Source organism: Lissotriton helveticus, chromosome 11 (assembly GCF_964261635.1).
Source record: "Lissotriton helveticus chromosome 11, aLisHel1.1, whole genome shotgun sequence".
Taxonomy (NCBI): Eukaryota; Metazoa; Chordata; class Amphibia; order Caudata; family Salamandridae; genus Lissotriton; species Lissotriton helveticus.
In genome coordinates, this window is record NC_136072.1 from 704,168,127 (window position 1) to 704,187,877 (window position 19,751).

General features: G+C 41.6%; 1 protein-coding gene across 1 annotated transcript in view; it reads right to left on the reverse strand.

Moving 5' to 3' along the window:
- The window catches only part of LOXL2 (lysyl oxidase like 2), a 443,363-nt gene that overhangs the window by 90,075 nt on the left and 333,537 nt on the right, over positions 1-19,751 (reverse strand). Inside the window, exons 9-10 of the mRNA XM_078666555.1 lie at positions 19,443-19,608; positions 5,330-5,573 (exon numbers count right to left, since the gene is read on the reverse strand). Of these exons, the coding sequence (XP_078522681.1) occupies positions 5,330-5,573; positions 19,443-19,608 (410 nt within the window). The remainder of the gene's footprint in view (positions 1-5,329; positions 5,574-19,442; positions 19,609-19,751) is intronic.

A 19,751-nucleotide genomic window follows, 5' to 3' on the forward strand; every position in this document is an offset into this window, starting at 1 on the left:
CGGGCAAGCATTACCAAATCATGTAATTTTCATCAGTAATAGCTTATGTGGTGTAATGCATGACACGGTCCATTTAGCAAAGTCTGGGTTAACTATGAGCAGTCCCTCAACATTTGAAGTTCATGGCGTCTTTGAGTGCTGTTGTTAACTTTACATTAGAAGACCTGCCACCTTACACATGGTGAAGAGGTGATAATACATGGTGAACACAAGGCAAGCTGGAAACCCCTAAACAGAGTAGATTCCCAGCATGGTTTGGGAGCGCCTCTGCATGGTTGCAGGACAAGGTTTTCCAACCTCTTAAGGGTATGGGAGGAGATTGCAAAAGCCTTTGTTTGCGCTTTTTGGAGAGGGCTCTAATGACTGCTTAGACTTTGCCGGGTTCAATGCAACACCCCGTTCTTCAAACACCTATCCACTCTCTGGGATCACTCCGCTTCACACATTTTTTCAAGGTTAGCAGGATGAAATGACCATACCAGTATCTCAGTAGGTACGAGCATTACATTTCCCATTCAGAGTGACTAAATTCACATGCACTGACAGTAGATATTGTTATTTCATCCATGTTTTCAGTCATCACTGAGATCATATTTGGGTGCAGAGACTAAGATGGAAATTTATATTTTGACGATTTACTGGGCCATGGTTTATGTGTGGTGTTGAGGAAACTCACTCACTGTAGTAGGCGTTCTCATGAAGATGTAAGTGAAGAGGAAAGAAAAAAACTGATGCAAAATGTAATTGAATCTAAGTGTGACCTTTGCAAAATTAGCTTTAATTGCATTTTATTTGACTAAAATAATTTGTATATATTTCTAACAATGAACTGCGCACTTACATTTGAATATAGATCTACTTTGATGAGGGATGACTCTTCTGTGGAGCGAAGAGTCTGTGTCTCTGGGAAGTTTCTGTGGAGCCACAAATTCACAAGTATCTTGGTATTCATAAACTTTTTCTCAGGCCATTCCCACCCTAGAATCATTTGGGCAGGATAAATCTGTTCTACGGGTTGGAATGAGAAAGGAACGCCACCAAATTTGGTAAGGGTGTGGGGAAGGGCTTAGCCACAGGGAAAAATATTTCCCCAATGGTGAAAAGAGAGAAAAGTATTTACCCACTGGTTAAAAGAGCAAAGATAAGAGTAGGCAGCTGCATTTTCACATGCTTGGAGATGTTCGCTTGAGCAAATATATACTCATTAGGTAATGTGATGTCATTTTATTTAGTGCTGGCATAAGTTATTACAAATCAGAGCAATAATAAATACAAAATAAAAAGAAATAAAAACATGTAATATCTGCTGATCAGAAAATAGAATTTACAAAGGGTTTAGGGAGTATGCAATTACAGCTTTAAAGGAGTACACCAGGTAATCTTTTTTGAATTCCAGATCAACCCAATAATTTCAAATAATTCACACAATTGGTTTATATTTACCGGTGAAGTGCTGAGAGAATGACTTTATGGAACAAAACAGAACAGACAGTCCCCTTCTCACCGAGCCTTCGAGGCTAAATAGCCCTAACTGTAGTTCTGCACCATTGAGCAAGGACCAGACACACATCAAGCAAAGCAGACCGCCCTCCCCCTCTCCCCCCGGGCAGAATGTGTCTGTGGACATTACAACCCGTGGAATTAGCATTCTGATCCTTGGTCAGTAAAATGAGTCATGACCTCACCAATTCTTCAAACAGCATTCATGAGTACAAGCTGGGAGTTAAGGCTGAGTTGGAATAAAACCAACCACTGCTAGAAAACTCTGTGCATAACTCGTAAAACAGCCGTAGGAAGGACTGGAGCCAAGACAGAGGCCTGCGCTTTCAATAAAAACACTCTTGAGCCTGGAGTACATCATGTTCTTTCGCAGGATGTTTCTGCACTGATTCATGTACAGGCAGAGTCAATCTGAACACTTGTATCTGACACCTGGGAAAACTCTGAGTTAGTTTTCAAGGTAGTGTGTTTGGAGCCATGGAACCTGGGTTGGGCAACTTAAAGCTAAGAAGTTGTCTGATATTGCTGAGGCAATTGAACCTGAGACTTGTGTAAGCATATGGTGAAGGGGATGAACTTCAAAATGGTTTAACTAAAACAAAGGCCATTTTTGTTACCTTTGTAAAGAAAGTGCCTTCCACGTTATGTGATTCCTCGACCTCTAGGTCAGCCAATGGGGCTGCTCTAGCCATAAAGGGCACATAGAAGAACATTCTTGGGGGAGGACAGTGTTTTCCTTCAGAGATTGGTGGGCTGACATGGTGTCACTTGTTATTACTGCACCTATGTCGATCTCTATACAGCTCGAACCCCGGACATGTTTGCTAGGTAAAAATGTTGATAAAACAAAATATTTTTTTTAAAAAGGAGATCTGTACATTTCACGCTGTCACTAGCAAACCGATTCATTTGTTGGGAACTAGGAACCCTGAGATATAATAATGGATCACCAATGTCAATGGGTGGGCACTTGCAGAAGAAATAAAAATGAAGTCGACTAGAACTGATGAAGAATTACAGGAAGACATAGAGTTATAGAAAACACTAGCATTCATTTTGATTTATACCCCATATGAACGAGGTCCCTACAATAATGAAGACCCTGTGTTAACAAGAAGCAATTTGTCTTAATGCTGTGTCACAGTTGTGCATTGACATGTGTCATGCAATGCAAGGTAAGTGTCTCAATAACTATGATGGATCTAAAATATCTGTCCGTGGAAAATTGTATGGAAGTTTTGTGCACTTAATCTTTTATATATTGTAATGAATATAAAGCTCAATAAAAAGCTATAAAAAAGGCTACTGTGGCAGATCGAGAAATATTACAATATTACATGAGATCCTTTTCAGATCTTCCTGTAAACTCTACTGCTTGTATCATCCTTATTTGGAAATGTGTGCAGGAAAACGAAAAACGGGACCTCATATCTATCTCTCTCTCTCTCTCTCTCTCTCTCTCTCTCTCTCTCTCTCTCTCTTCTCTCTATCTCTCTCTCTCTCTCTCTTTCTTTCTCTTTCTCTCTCTCTCTCTCTCCTCTCTCCTCTCTCATCTCTCCTCTCTACTCTCTCCTCTCTCCTCTCTCCCCCATACCAGTCCTCAGAGAGATGGTATTTCTACGGTCTTAGGTTTCTCATGTTCCACTGCAGAGTGGATCTGGCTTGGCAGTACAGGATGAATATAATAATTTGATGGACTGGTAAGTGGCCCCCAGTAAACACCAGTGGCCGAGATTATTTCATGCATTCTAACCATCACTTTTTTGTTTACTCCGGTTTGTCTGGTTCTGTCAGGGTTTTTTCTCTCAGACCCACTATACAGACAGGATCACTCCAAGCATAGCAGAACCGACTAACATACAAAAATATCAGCAACAACTAGAGCCCGAAGACATCAGAAAGATTGATCATCCCGGTAGACCAGCTCCTGAACTCCGACAATAGAGCAGCCGAGGAACAATGATGCGTCAATGCAACTTCATGGGTTCTGTAACCATATAATGCATAGAAAGATCCCTTCTGACATATATACTTATATATCATCATAAAGAACAGGTGGACACACCTCCTCAGCTCCACAATCTGCAAATGAATCATAAGTCAGCAGTACAGGGTGAAACTAAAAGGATTATTTAACTTCTTCGTTCACCCTGAGTACACCTAGAACACATGTTCAAGCATGCACTTTCTGCTCTAAAGAGAATGAGATGGAATAAGAGAAAAAAGTAAACAAAAGGTAGAACAAAAACCACACAAACTATGTGCATATACCTTTGGGCGCGTTGATCTGTTGACTTAGATCAGTAATTGAATTTGTGTCTGAAAAGGTCATTTACAGAAATTCAACTTATTGTCTTACCAGGTGTAGATTTTCTGTTATTAACCCCAATGAGCCAATAATTTTGTACATGATACTTAGGACATAATATTTATGTCAGATGATATTTTGTCAACAATATTCTGCAACTACAACTCAATTGACATAGAGATGGATCCTCTACACCAAGAACAACTCCTGACCAACAAAGTGTGAAAGACACACAAAGAAACACACACTCAAGATTTCTGAGCATATTCTAATTATGAGAGAGATCTCTTGCTGCTAAGAACACAAGGGCGTATATGCACACACAAACAGGTACAATAGTTCTATAAATAGATGTATTGAGATTTGTTTGAGAAATGGATGTCTGTCTGCCGATGTGCACAGACCCTTGGATCAAAACATATGTTTTTCTACTCCAAACACTAGGGCAAACAAATCGTACAAAATGGTGCAAAAACCTTTGCTCTGTTTTTTTCATTTGGATGAAGCAAAATGGCCCATTCCTTTTTGTGTACCACTAAAATGTTAACCTACAATTACCCTTGAGGGTAGGAGCCAATTAAAGATGATGGGTCTGTGTGATAAAAGTAACTTCAAAAGTCCCCAGGAGTACACACGAATCTCCATGCTCTAACAGTACCCTTATCTGGTGAATGGCAACAGCTAAGCAAAATGTCAGATGATTTCGAATATTTACTAGGCATGTATTTGGCAGCTGAAATTATTGAAATGTGTGAGTAAAACTAAACTGCAAAAATAACTGGATTGTGTGTAAATTGAACTGCATATGTCATAGAGCAAAACAGTGGGCTGGTGAAACATGTGACAGTACAAACTACACCCTGTGAGATGTTTACCATACATGTACTAAAAAACCGTACTCTTTTGCCCATTTCATCTGACACAATTTGTGTCAGATAAAATGGGCAACACATTGTGTGAGGACATAGTGCACAAAGGACTAAAACTGCACTATTTGCACATATTGCCCCAATCCAAGGTGTCAAATTAAATGGCACCTTCTTTTTTGCAGGTTCATGGTGATCGAGCCCTAAATGGCTCTAGTTGTTGCAAGAGTGTATCCCCTTTCAAATGCAGTCCCTGTGGGAAAAAAGGTCTATATTTTTTGGCGTTGATAGATTTCTCGTGCTTGTGCACGAATTATCATCATTGGTAATTTTTGTCTCAAAACGTCGCTGATTGTGATGAAGTGAAAACCCGCAAAAACTGTTTGGTGTCCTGAAATCACAGGGAAAAAAATACGAAATGTTTGCGAATAATAGAGAGAAGCAAAGGAAACACAGAACTGAAAAAGAGTCTACGGTGTTGCAGAATGCAGGGCAATTAGCAAGTTATGTGTGCCAGGTGGGCTTTGTGATCGCTCCTGTATATCAATTTAAAACACACAATTCAAGAAAAATGTGTGAAAATAAACATTCTACTTGTCAGGGTTTTAAATCTACACCACTGCATTGCAAACTTTGGAAACATTAAGGGACTTGCCTGTGACATTCATGCCAGATCCAGGCGTGCCGACCATTTTTGGGGCGGAAGTCCGCTTGTCCAGTGTTGTGGATCTGAGAGCTGAAACGGAGAAGTCTTCGGTACCCACTATTACGGTTGGTTGTGGCAGCTGAAGAGGACAGGCACTCTTCCTCTAAGGCGCATAGCAGCATGAACATGGGTCGGTCTTCCAGATAGGTGGTCTGCTCAACCAACTCTGCATTGAGAACAAGGTCAGGCGCAGCTGTATTAGAGGGAAAGAAAGAGACAGACAAGGTATCAGTAAGGAGTCTGATGTCCATACAATTCAGATCCTTATGGAGAATAAGTGGTTTGCAATTCACTCAGTACCGAGACACAAATCTGGCAACATAAGTACAGAAAGGATTCAGGAGCTCAGTTTAACTACACACTTGGTACTAATTGTATGAGCCCCATGCCAGTTCCCCTGGTAACAGACTCCTATTAGACCATGACATACATAATTCCCCCAACCCTTTTTGATCCTTAACTCCGCATTTGCTGTTGTCCTGTCGTGAGAAGTGTCTCACCTGTATGTGTTTTGTACATTTATAATTTATATCTCATTCCTTTATGCTCATCTATAACGACCACTAGAAAATGTCACCTACTAGCATCATCTTCTGGATCTAGACACTGATAAGGGACCTCAAAGCCGTCCTAAAAAGGCTTGAATATAGATACAGATTGGGATCCTCCCTGCCTCTCTTTTCAGCAGCGTTCACTGCTGTGCCCAAAAAGAGAACCCCTATTGAAAAGGCCCTCATCTGCTCTCCCCAGCTCCTTCATGCCGACTGCACCCAGCATGGATCGTTCCCTCACTAACAAGCTGAACAACCTAATATCCCCTGCAGGAAATGCCTCATACTAATAAACTACCCTCCCAACCTAACCAAAAACATCATGAGAAATCTCAAACATAAAATTCTCAAATTTAACAAAGAAACTCTTATCACTAATCCCTACTTCTGCTACAACAAAGGCACCATACTGAATGAACTCATCTTCTATACCACTTGACCTGCTCGAAAGAGGAAAGTCCTATCTTCCTCACTCAACATCACCAAGAAAATCTCACAGGGCCATAAACTTACTATAGAGCTCTCCACGTTTTCAGATGCAGCTGCCACCATCTCCATCAACAATGGCACTGTGCTCAGTCAAACCTCAGATCGCAATTTGCAACTCGTTGCCAACCTCTTCTCTTTCCTCAAGAGCAAATTAGACATGGTCACTCCCCCGCCTACCGCCTCGCAACTCCCCTCTGACTCCTCTCCTTATGACAACCCCATCTCTCCTACACCTCCTGACCACTCTTCCCACCTGCCTTCCATGACTGACGCCCAAGTTTCCACAGGCACCACTGCAACTCAACACACCCCTTTTCCAGCAATATTACTGGCACTTCCCCACAAACAACCTCATTCGGACATCTCTACTTACCTTCTTTTTTCAGATTCCGGCACTTACACTCCATTCAACATGATCACTACACCCATCACACCCTCTCAACCATCTATTACAAAGGCTCTGATTGTGCACCCTAACAATGCTGGCTGCCCCAAATGCTCTGATTCAGCAAGTTCTCCACTCCACGGTGCCTTCCCCAACGAGGAGCCTCTTAGGAGCTTCTACCTTGACACTATAATATTCGAACTGCAGCTGATTTGGGCTGACATCCTTAAACTGGCTCCCATCACCTCCAACCTTGAACACAAGTGGACCTGACATAGGACTCTCCTCCAGACTAACAACATTCTAACTCCCAAATGCCACTCTGCTCGTACCCCTTCTTACACCTGGACATGCATCCCGGCTGGAGATCTAAACTGTATCAAAACTACTCTATAGGCTAGTCAGATATCTATTGAACAACAATATACTCTCCCTCCTAGACACTTATAACCCTGCTCCAGCTCTCCACACTATACCTACTACAAAAATTGAGATTATTATCACTAACCCTCCAGCCAGGACATCCCTCCCCAGCACCAGGTAGATAAATAAGTTGAATCTCACACAAGTCACCATCTGACATTCAACTATAAATACCAACATAACGTCCCTTAAATGCTCGTTACTCAACTATCGATCCGCTGTGAAACACATGGCAGGAACAGCCGATCTTATACTCAACTCTGACCTTGGCATCCTTACACTCACTGAAACCTGGCTCAACAAATCCTCATCCCCGATCCTTGATTTACTAGTGCCCTCAATCATGACATCATCAGACTAGACCATTCAGGCCATTCGGGGGGAGGGTCCTAGCCTGTATATACAGATCCACACTATCTATGAAACAATCTTAAGCACTGTCACTGCCCTCCTGCAAATACCTTAGGATCAACATCACCACCAATCACAACTCAACTTCTCTGCATATGTTTTGCCACCCTCCCAGTGAAACCCACTCATTCATTGAACAGTTCATGGAGACTATATTCTCTGATATTGAATATCTTAACAGTCCTATTTTCCCGGGTGACTTCAACATCCATTGGAACAATTCCAGTGACACTCTTGTGAACAGTTTTAAATCCTTCCTCCCGGATCTCAACCTTACCCAAGCCTGCAACAACCTGACCCATATTAAAGGAGCCACCTTAGATTTAATCATCGCCAAAGAGAACTCCATTCAAATTCAATCCATCCTTCCTTATGACTGGACTGACCACCACCATTTTTCCTTACGACTAGACTGACTACCACTGCATCACCTTCCTCATTTCAGAAAGGACAATTATCACTAAGGGCCAACCTCTAAAAGCCAAGCACTGGGTATGAGACACCCGCAACATTAACCCACTCACTATTTCAGCTTTTAGCAATGACCTCCTGCCCCCCCCTGTATGCATGACCTCATGAACTCACTAAGCACTACATCAAATCCATGACAAAAATCATTGACACCCTTGCCGCCAAACAATTAAGGAGAATCCAGTCAAAAAGATCCAACACCTGGATCAACTGTATACTGAATGAGGACTGACGATACCTCAGACTTGCAGAAAGAGCATGGAGACATTCCCCTACTCTGTCCAACTTCAAATTTCTACGACAAAGATGGCGCGCCTACAACAAGCACATCATGAACACCAAAGCTGCATTCTTCCAAATTCAACATGACACAGCAATTGATTGACCAAAAAAACTGTTTTAAAATTAGATGAACCACAATAGCAACTCCCCTTCCTCAGACAAGAAAACTCCACCCAACTGCGAATCCTTTGCTTTTTCTTTGCTGAGAAAACCACAGTATTCACCACCGATATACATAACTCTTTAAAACTTCTACCTTGCGAAACCCCTCAGCACTCCACCCCTTTTGATCAGGAAGAATGCCGAAGAAACCCTTCTCTCTCATCAAAAAATAACACCTCTTGGTTTAACTTTATAACCCTCGAGGAAAATGACATCTTAAAACTATTGACCTCTCTGAAGTGCTCCAAACACTTCAATGATCCCCTTCCCTCCAAACTCCTAAACTAGTCCGCTCAACTTCTGCTCCCTTTATGGACTAAGATAGTAAAAGCCTTACTCAAAGATACATACTGAACTGCGTCAAAATGACCAGGTTACTCCTATACAAAAAAAAAAGCTCGGGACAGTCTGACACCAACAACTACCACCCCATCTCCAACATCCCAACTATAGCCAAACTCCTAGAAAAATGTGTGAACTTACAGCTTAGCAATCACGTTGAGCATTTTCAACTCCACGACCAATGCCAATCAGGCTTCTGACGAGGCCACAGTACCAAAATTGCCATGGTCCACATTGTTGATGATGCCCTACTCACACTTGATCAGAATGAATCCTGCCTTCTATTCCTACTCGTCCTGTCAGCAGCGTTCGACAAGGTCAATCATGAAACGTTTTTGGACCTAATATTACACAGGATGGGTCTCTCCGGTATTGTGCTAAAATGGTTCTCCTCTTTCCTTCGCAATAGATTGCAACAGATCCTAATCAACCATGCTCTTTCCAATCAGTCGCCAGATTCGCTTGGCGGCCCACAAGGTTCTATTCTCGCCCAGACATTGTTTAACCTATACATGGAACCCTTATCCGAAATCCATCAACTCGCCCAGTTCTCCTACCACATGTATGCAGATGACACTCAACTCTACATGGAAATCGCCTCTCCCTCAGACATAAATATCCTCAATAACACTTTGATTAAAATGCAATATTGGTTGACTACCAACCACCTCAACCTTAATGCCCTCAAAACAGAATTCTTACTGATCTCACCGTCTGCCATCGCCTCTAGTATCAAAAACTGGCTCCCACATCTTACTGCCTTGAATTGTACCCTACACATCATTGACTTTGCCAAATCCCTGGGTATTACCTTGGAAAATGCCCTTTCCATGCACAGCGGTACAAAAGGGGGTGGTGATGGACGGAGCATCTGAACCAATCAAACACTCACACCCAGTCAACAGATCTGGGTTTGATCCATCACTGTTCTTTAGCCCACTCTGCCACCCCAGTTCAGACATGGCCATATGCAAATCAGTCTGCCCTGTGCCTCATGGGAACAGTCCAGCCCGAACTGCCAAACCATGCCTTCCCTGGACCGGAAACAAGCTTCCGAGGACCGGTTTCTGGCATTTCAGCCGTCTTCAGCCCGGCTTGCTTGAATCCAGTGGCAAAGTGAGCAAGGGACTCACGTCTGAGCATACCCTGCCAACTTATGGCGAACAAAGCGGTACAAAAGGGGGTGGTGATGGACGGAGCATCTGAGCCAATCAAACACTCACACCCAGTCAACAGATCTGGGTTTGATCCATCACCATTCTTTAGCCCACTCTGCCACCCCAGTTCAGACATGGCCATATGCAAATCAGTCTGACCCTGTGCCTAATGGGAACAGTCCAGCCTGAACTGCCAAACCATGCCTTCCCTGGACCGGAAACAAGCTTACGAGGACCACCACCCCCTTTTGTACCGCTTTGTTCTCCATAAGTTGGCAGGGTATGCCCAGACGTGAGTCCCTTGCGCACTTTGCCACTGGATTCAAGCAAGCCGGGCTAAAGACGGCTGAAATGCCAGAAACCGGTCCTTGGAAGCTTGCTTCCGGTCCAGGGAAGGCATGGCGTGGCAGTTCGGGCTGGACTGTTCCCATGAGGCACAGGGTCAGACTGATTTGCATGTGGCCATGTCTGAACTGGGGTGGCAGAGTGGGCTAAAGAACGGTGATGGATTAAACCCAGATCTGTTGACTGGGTGTGAGTGTTTGATTGGTTCAGATGCTCCGTCCATCATCACCCCCTTTTGTACCGCTTTGTTCGCCATATGTTGGCAGGGTTTTGCTCAGACGTGAGTCCCTTGCTCACTTTGCCACTGGATTCAAGCAAGCCGGGCTGAAGACGGCTGAAATGCCAGAAACCGGGCCTCGGAAGCTTGCTTCCGGTCCAGGGAAGGCATGGCTTGGCAGTTCGGGCTGGACTGTTCCCATGAGGCACAGGGTCAGACTGATTTGCATGTGGCCATGTCTGAACTGGGGTGGCAGAGTGGGCTAAAGAACAGTGATGGATTAAACCCAGATCTGTTGACTGGGTGTGAGTGTTTGATTGGTTCAGATGCTCCGTCCATCACCACCCTCTTTTGTACCGCTTTGTTCTCCATAAGTTGGCAGGGTATGCTCAGACGTGAGTCCCTTGCTCACTTTGCCACTGGATTCAAGCAAGCCATGCTGAAGACGGCTGAAATGCCAGAAACCGGTCCTCGGAAGCTTGTTTCCGGTCCAGGGAAGGCATGGATTGGCAGTTCGGGCTGGACTGTTCCCATGAGGCACAGGGTCAGACTGATTTGCATATGGCCATGTCTGAACTGGGGTGGCAGAGTGGGCTAAAGAACGGTGATGGATTAAACCCAGATCTGTTGACTGGGTGTGAGTGTTTGATTGGTTCAGATGCTCCGTCCATCACCACCCCCTTTTGTACTGCTCTCCATGAAAAAGCACATCAATGCTGCCACCAGAGGAGCCAACCTTCAACCGCATGTACTAATGACACTAAAGCTTTTCCTCCCCTTGGCAGACCTCAAAACAGCAGTTCGAGCTCTTGTGCTATCGAAATTAGATTATGGTAGAACCACCCTTGTTGGCTTCCCAAAAATCATACTTCAACCATTGAAAGCTATTTTGAATGCAGCAGCTAGGCTCATCGCCAGAAATAAAAGTGATCACATCAACCCTGACCTCCAATCTCTGAAATGGCTACCTTATGAGGCTAGGATCCATCTCAAATTGCATGTATGATGCATAAAGGGCTGCATCACAATACTCCTTCTTACCTGACCCAAAAAACGAATCGATTGGGTGGAAACAGATCATACAGAAGTACAAGCTCCTTACTGCTTAAGCCAAAAATTCAGCAAGAATAAAACCTACATCCATTCCTTCTCTGGAATCGCCCCATAAATCTGGAACTCTCTCCCTCCCGAGATCAAATGCAACCCATCCACATCCACCTTTAGCAAAGAAGTAAAAATTCTAGTATCCAACACATTCTTCTCACACTGAGGACATTCATACCCCCTCTCCTCAGGAATGTCTCTTTCGTTGCTTCTTTATCATGCCTACGCCCATACCCCCGAGATCCATGCTGTTTCCCTGGGGTCCCCAGCCAGCTGCACACGGCTACAACACCTGTCGAACTCTGCTCAAGCCAGTTTTATTTAATTATGTGGTCTTATCTCCCCTCTTACAATTTGTTTATGTAATTAATGTCCTCATGACTGTTACTATGCTTTTGTATACTGCCTTCCCTTTTGTATCATACCTTCCTTTGTGATTCCTGTAGAGTGCTCTGTCACCTACATAGGCCTTGTTAGCGCTATATAAAACAATTAAAATAAGTAAATACAATGTCACTATACATCAGACTGCTATTGGTACTGAGGGTTTTCTGATCTCGTGGTCAATTTTGCATGCATGATGCACATCAAGAGACCATCATTCAAACAGAAGAATACATGAGTGGGACATTGGGTTGGTACTACCTAAGAAAGTTTGTCTGGAAACTTTGACACAATCCTTTATTCACACGTTATGACAGTGAAGAAGGAAACAATTTGGAACAAGCTTTTCACTAGGCACCCAACACTTCATTCACTTTGAAGTCAGTTATTAAGCATCGAAAGATGCTTCGGGAACCTGGATATGGCATTTCAGGAAGATAAACAAACATTGGTACAATGGACTCTGACTTGGTTAAATTTTCTGCTTCAGCCTTTAGAGCTACTTTGTGGTTCATTTGATGCATATATTTTATAAAAGACAACAACAATACTACAGTACCACCACAATTTGAAGTGATCACTGACAGAATATCGGAAACACACATATTTTATTGACAGACTTTCATGTCAAAATATCGGGGACCAAAATATCAAGGTAAGTGCAAAGAGGTATGTATAGATTTACTATTCTTAAATCCACATCTACGTACCTTGATATTATATATATATATATATTTTTTTTCTTTTTTTTTTTTCACCAAATTACTCCCGTTACCGAAGGCACACCTTTAAACAGCCGGTGCGAGTTCCAGGGACGGGCTTTTCCTGCTCATCAATTTGCCACCAAGAAACAATTATACTCACACTCCACCAGGAAGATAGTTTATAGCAGGTTTATTTCTGTGCCATTACAGCACACAGCTTTACCGACGCGTTTCGCAGCATCCGCTGCTTGTTCACGGTTACAAACATTTGTCCTTTGTCTGTTTCTCACTTTTATACCAGTAATTCACAATTGCCCTATTATGAGGCATTGTGGTACTGGTAGTTACTCTTTGCTTATTATACATTTGTCTTTCACAAAAAGTGACATACTTTGTTTGCCTACATCCAATATTAAATGTAAAACATTCTGGCATTAATTTCAACATAGATATACTGTTTTCCGTGCACAGCTGTTTAGGGAAAATTCAACAGTAAAACGTACAAATGCATAGTCTCTAAGTGAGTGTAATTTGAACACCACATTCCCTGCAACTAGCCAACCAGTGCTGGTTTTCAGCATTATTATTCTACCATTATTACTGATAGTATATTTGTTTCTCGGGACTTCGTGTCCTCTCATTATAGACGGCTTGCATAACAGTTAGTTACATACTACATTATTTGCAGGTCATCTTTGGTGTGCATTATGCATTGTGTTTTACACATATATCTCGGGACTCAGTGCCCTACTATTCCCAGTCCACGCTTACACAGTTCACTGTTGAATTTTTTTTGTTTTTATCAATTGCCAGAGTTTGGCTTCCTAAAGGTGCACATAAAGTTCCTCGTCCCCATTAAGGCCCCCAGGGATCTTAGTCTTAAAACGAATGATTAGCCTTGATTCCAGGCGACGTAAAGTCATCAGTTTGTTGCCCCCTCTCTCCTTTATTGGCACTGTTACCAAACCACTGTATGTAATGTCTTTCCAAGTCTTTTTTTCTTTTTCATGGGTCAGCATATGTTTTGCCATTGCATAGCTTTGATCGTGATTCTCTATTGCACGGATATGTTCTAATATCCTTTTGTGGAGAGGGCAGATGGTACTTCCGATGTATCTTTGGTCACAAAAACATTGTAACAAATAAACCACATGAGTGGTTTTGCAGGTGATTGTACTTTCTATTTTGAAGATCTTTCCATTTGGGTCCTTTATTTTGGTAAGATTTCGTCCCACTTGACAAGGCTTACATTGGCTACATTTAGTGAAGCCATTTCGTCTTCCATCTAGCCAATTTTTCGATTTTTTCTTTATTTCGAAGTGGCTGTTGACCAATTTATCAGATAGGATGGAGCTTTCCTAAATGTTAACTGTGGAAACGTTCCAAACTCCTTCCCTATATCAGGATCCTTTTGTAGAACATGCCAGTATTTTTGTAATGATTTACGTATTTTGTGGCTCTCTTTGGTATATGTCAGTATCATTCTGATTGGTTCCCTGGCGGTCGTTTCAGTTTCTTTTTCTTTTTCTTTTTTCGGAATTAACGTCTCAAGTCTGCTTTTTTTCTCTTGCTCTCCTTTCACCTTGGTCAATGTCATGTTGTTTATATCCCCTTTTCCTGAATCTGGCAGCAGTTTCTTTGAATTTTTTGTTCATTTCCTCTTGATTGGAACAATTTCTCTTCATTCTTACGAATTCACCATAAGGTATGTTCCTTTTTAGAGTTGCCGGATGAAAACTTTGGCCATGAAGTATACTATTCGTGGCAGTTGTTTTCCTGTGGACAGTTGTCTCCAATTGACCATTTTCAACATAAATTTTGGTATCCAGGAATACTATTTCACTGCTACTTAAGTTATGTGTGAATTTGAATCCTTCTTCGTTATTATTTAGGATTTTCAGGTACTCCAGGAATTCTTTGTTCGATCCGTTCCAAATTATGAATAGGTCGTCTATAAATCGTAGCCAGAGAACTACTCTGGCTACGTATTGGTCATTTCCCTCTCTCCAAGCTACCATTTTCTCCAACCAACCCATGACCAGGTTGGCGTAGATTGGAGAGAAGGAAACTCCCATTGCTGTTCCACATAGTTGAGTGTAGTGTGCTTTATTGAAAAGGAAAACGTTGTTATTAAGGCACATTCCTACCATCTCCACGATCATCTTGCAATGTTTCAATTGTTCTATAGGTTTTTGCTTCAAGAAGTATTCTATTGCTTTCAGTCCATGTTTGTGATCTATTGAGGTGTAAAGAGATACTACATCGATGGTTACCAGCCGGTATCCATCCATCCATTCTATGTTCATCAAATGTCTAAGAAAATCCCCAGTATCTCTTATATACGAAGATAGAGTAGGTACAATTGGGGCTAAAAAATGATCTACATAGTTCGCCACATTTTCATACAGCGAGCCACAGCTGGAAATTATTGGTCTCCCTGGAGGTCTGTTTAATGTCTTATGAACTTTCGGGAGAAAGTAAAGTGTTGGAGTAATCAGCGGCGGGCAAGGTAAGTGCCTTTTAATTCTTTTACACCATTAATTTAAAGAATTTAGGGAGGGCGGGAGGGAGGCCTGCGGTGCGTAGTGGGGCTACGCGGAGTGCGGAGGTGGGCGGAGTTTCTCGCCCACTTCACGTAGCTCCACGAAGCCCCACTACGCCCACTACGCCCAGGGTTAGTTAGGATTTGAGTGTCTGAGATTGTGTCTTTTTTTGTACCAGTTCATGAGCTGTTCTTAGTGCTGGTATATCCTGTATGCTTAATGATTGGCTTTCAGCATTGGTGGTGTTAATTGTATTCTGTTCCTTATTTTGTCTTCCCTGTTTCTTGAAGAATTTGGATAATTTCATCTTTCTGACATATTTGTAGAGGTCAATCTTGGTTTCTACCAGATCCCAGTGGTTTTCAGGGCAGAATGTCAACCCTTTGTTCAGAGGTGTTTCTTCTGCTCTTGTTAGTATATGTTTAGAAAGATTAATTATCAAGTAAGGTTCTTTTTCTTCTTCTTCAAGATTATTCACGCCGTTGTTACTCTGTTTCTCAGATTGTATCCCTTGTTTCCTCCTTTTGCCTCGTCTGGTTTTGCGTTTTGTCCTCCTGATGTTTGTAATCCACTTCCTCTTCCCCGTCCTCTTGAGAAGCCCCTGCCTCTGGCTCTGCCTCTCCCCTTCGGTAGTTGCTGGTTTTCAGCAAATAATGTAGTATGTAACTAACTGTTATGCAAGCCGTCTATAATGAGAGAACACGAAGTCCCGAGAAACAAATATACTATCAGTAATAATGGTAGAATAATAATGCTGAAAACCAGCACTGGTTGGCTAGTTGCAGGGAATGTGGTGTTCAAATTAGACTCACTTAGAGACTATGCATTTGTACGTTTTACTGTTTGAATTTTCCCTAAACAGCTGTGCACGGAAAACAGTATATCTATGTTGAAATTAATGCCAGAATGTTTTACATTTAATATTGGATGTAGGCAAACTAAGTACGCCACTTTTTGTGAAAGACAAATGTATAATAAGCAAAGAGTAACTACCAGTACCACAATGCCTCATAATAGGGCAATTGTGAATTACTGGTATAAAAGTGAGAAACAGACAAAGGACAAATGTTTGTAACCGTGAACAGCAGCGGATGCTGCGAAACGCGTTGGTAAAGCTGTGTGCTGTAATGGCACAGAAATAAACCTGCTATAAACTATCTTCCTGGTGGAGTGCGAGTATAATTGTTTCTTGGTGGCAAAAAAAAAAAATATATATATATATATATATTGCAGTAATGGTGGTTTGAAGGCAATTAAATAAAAATACGCATTGCGCACTGAATCTGGGTTCGCATCCGTTCTTTCCCGCGGAAGGGAAGTACAAGGACAGGATATATATATATATATATATATATATATATATATATATATATATATATATATATATATATATATATATATATATATATATATATATAACTATATATATATATATATATATGTGTGTGTGTGTGTGGAGTTATATATGGGTACAACTTTGCTTAACTATAAAAACTTACCTTCACAATATTTTTGTCCTCGATGTTCTTGACATGTTATTTTGTCCACACAATACTTTTTCTCAGATATTTTGTCTGTACACCATTTGTGGGCGATACTGATTATAAAACTGGGCACAGACTGGAAGCAGCAATAGGCTTAGGGGCCCTACATATGAGGTAGGGGGAGGAGTAGAATGCTCTCCTACTAATGAAATTGCAAGTGAACCAAAGAGTTTGATAAGTCTGTAGTTTTTTTTACAAGAAAGAAGAAGTTTAAAGCCTGATTCAGTTTTGGCTATTGCAATAATTGTGCCTTTGATGGGTTCCCTTTCTTAATATTGTAATAGTCAGCACTGTTTCACAGATGTTTTTATGTTTGAGGAATGATAGTTTTTTTTCTTTCTTGTTTAAGCCAGACACCCACTCTTTTGAAAATGTTTACCTTAAGGGCAAAGGTCAAGCCAGACCAAAGGCAGCATAGTCTGTGGGTAAATATGGAGGCTGCCTTGTGTCACTGAACTACTGATTTTGCCACAACATTTAGTAAGGAGATTGATTCCATACAACAGACTCTGATGCAGATTTTTCAACTTCAATGTTACAAATGTTTAATTTATTCTCAATATACATTATCATTAAAGAAGGGGAAGTACATATCTGATTATCACCTGGTATTTATGAATTATCGCCATGATATAGTGCATTTAATGAAACAAATAATTTTAAAAAATCCAGAATATTATATGTAATTCGGAATATACTGATATATATTACTTTGCAGTAAAACTCACAAACACAGTATTAACATGCAAACCAGTTTAATACACCACAGGGGGTAGTCCATCGTCGCCAGAAAACTCAGTAAATAAATAAATAACTAGGCCTGGACGGTAAATTCCGTTCCGCTCGTGGAATTTTGGTAATTTTGCGTTCCACGGTGAATGTGAAATTGCCCAAAATTCTGTGTTCCACGACTTTGCAAATTTTTTGCTTGTTCGCGTTCTCAATTGCGTGTTCGCAAGATATTTCCCCCTGAGCACGCAAACAGCGATTGCGAACAGTAAAAAAGCATCGCGAACAAGCAATTTTGTGTTCGCGGAGATTTGTTACCGTTTCACAGAGATTTGCGTAACGCGATTACGCAAATTCCGCCCACCCCTATAAATAACTGGAATACAAGTCTGCCAGCAATTGGATTGAGTCTTAAGAACGGAATTCATTGTGATGTTCATAACAGTATTTGGCAGACGCGACTGTTACATCTGTTTGGCTGAACACATTTTGTCTCCAAATTAACTTTGTAAACATTCATGAAATCATTGCTAAGGCTTAGCTCACTACATCTGCAGAAAGTGTTGTCTTCGCTGAAATCCCAATTGAAAGCACAAAACAGATTCAGGGCATTGTATTTTTATACACTTAGGAATTGCCTCTGATGCTCTGCCTAATTTCAGTTTCCCTGAAGACAGATTGGCTCGACTGTGTGGAAATGTATACTAAAACAAAGACTTTTGTTTTAAAAATAACCTATTTTCCTAGATTTGCAAAGTACAGTTCTAAGATTTTTTTTAACTCAATAAAGCTCTATAGCAGGAAAATAGCAATACATTATACATTAACATACAACTCGTCTGTGCAGTCCTGGGCTTCCTCAAGACTCTGCTCTAAAATGCCTGATTTTATTATCTATGATAAGGGAGTGGTGAGTGGGGGTTGGGGCTAGGGTAGCATGGCACCAATCAATTTTAAAATGATATTATTTTTCATGAACATCTAAAGGGAGACCGGTGGAAGGAAGTAAGGCCATGTTGTGCCTAGTTCCTCAATGACTCCTTACCTCAGCATAGTTTACTCAATGATCAGCTGAGCAGAGAAAGTTTATAGTGACATCACGGGCGCCTTGAGCTTCACTCTCATTGGCTATTTGATATCATTTGGCACACTTTGGTGAAAACCAGCCTCCTATGGACAGTTATCCACCCACATATATGGCCCACATTCATGCCATATTCAACATGTTTCTGTCTGACTAGTTCTGGTAACCCTTAAAACCCAATATAAAATAGATTTCCTGACCATAGCCAATACGGCCAACAAACTGCAACAAATTTAACTTTGCAGCTATTGTACCTCGTGGCCACATTGCTGCGATGGGGTACTACACAACTGTGATCCACTCTAATTAGTCCTTAATCAAAAGAACAGTATGAACAACATTTTATGTAGCCATGATGAGTTCAAGGATAAAAAATGCCTTTTCAGTACCCAGTGTCAGAACTTCCTTTTCAATCAGGTTCCACCTTCACCATTGAAAACCTCGGTAGTATTATCATGAGCTATAGATTACTAGTATCATAAGCTATAACTTGTGGTCATTGTGGTGGCAACCACTGTATACAAGGCTGTGTCAACTTCGTAATTTCCACTACAAAATGTTTACACTTTTGGCTCTTTAAAGCTACATTTCCACAAGGGGTCTTTTTTGCAGGTCAACTTATCTTTGTGCTACTTCTGTGACCTTGATTCAGAGAGCATTATGACCTCTGGAGTACCCTTTTAAAAAGGCCATCCACATAGGCTCCGTGCCCTACCATCTGTAGGTAATACTCACTTTCAGAACAGGAAACTCCAGCCGCATAACGACCGCCTCCTCTCGGGCAGGATACCTCAGCACCATCATGGCGGCAGTGTGCTAGCGACAGCTCAGTCCCCGAACATTTTACGCCACTCATCATGACATCGTCGGCACTAACATCTCCCTGCCAGTACCATGTTTCCTATGCAAAACACAATGCTGAGTGTAAATATATAAGTATTTTCATGTAGCAATGGCCATTGCATTTAACAATATGAGTGCCTTTCAAGTTATTCTACATTTCTAACAGTAGTTTATGTCAAAAGTGCAGGACTTGGAACAATT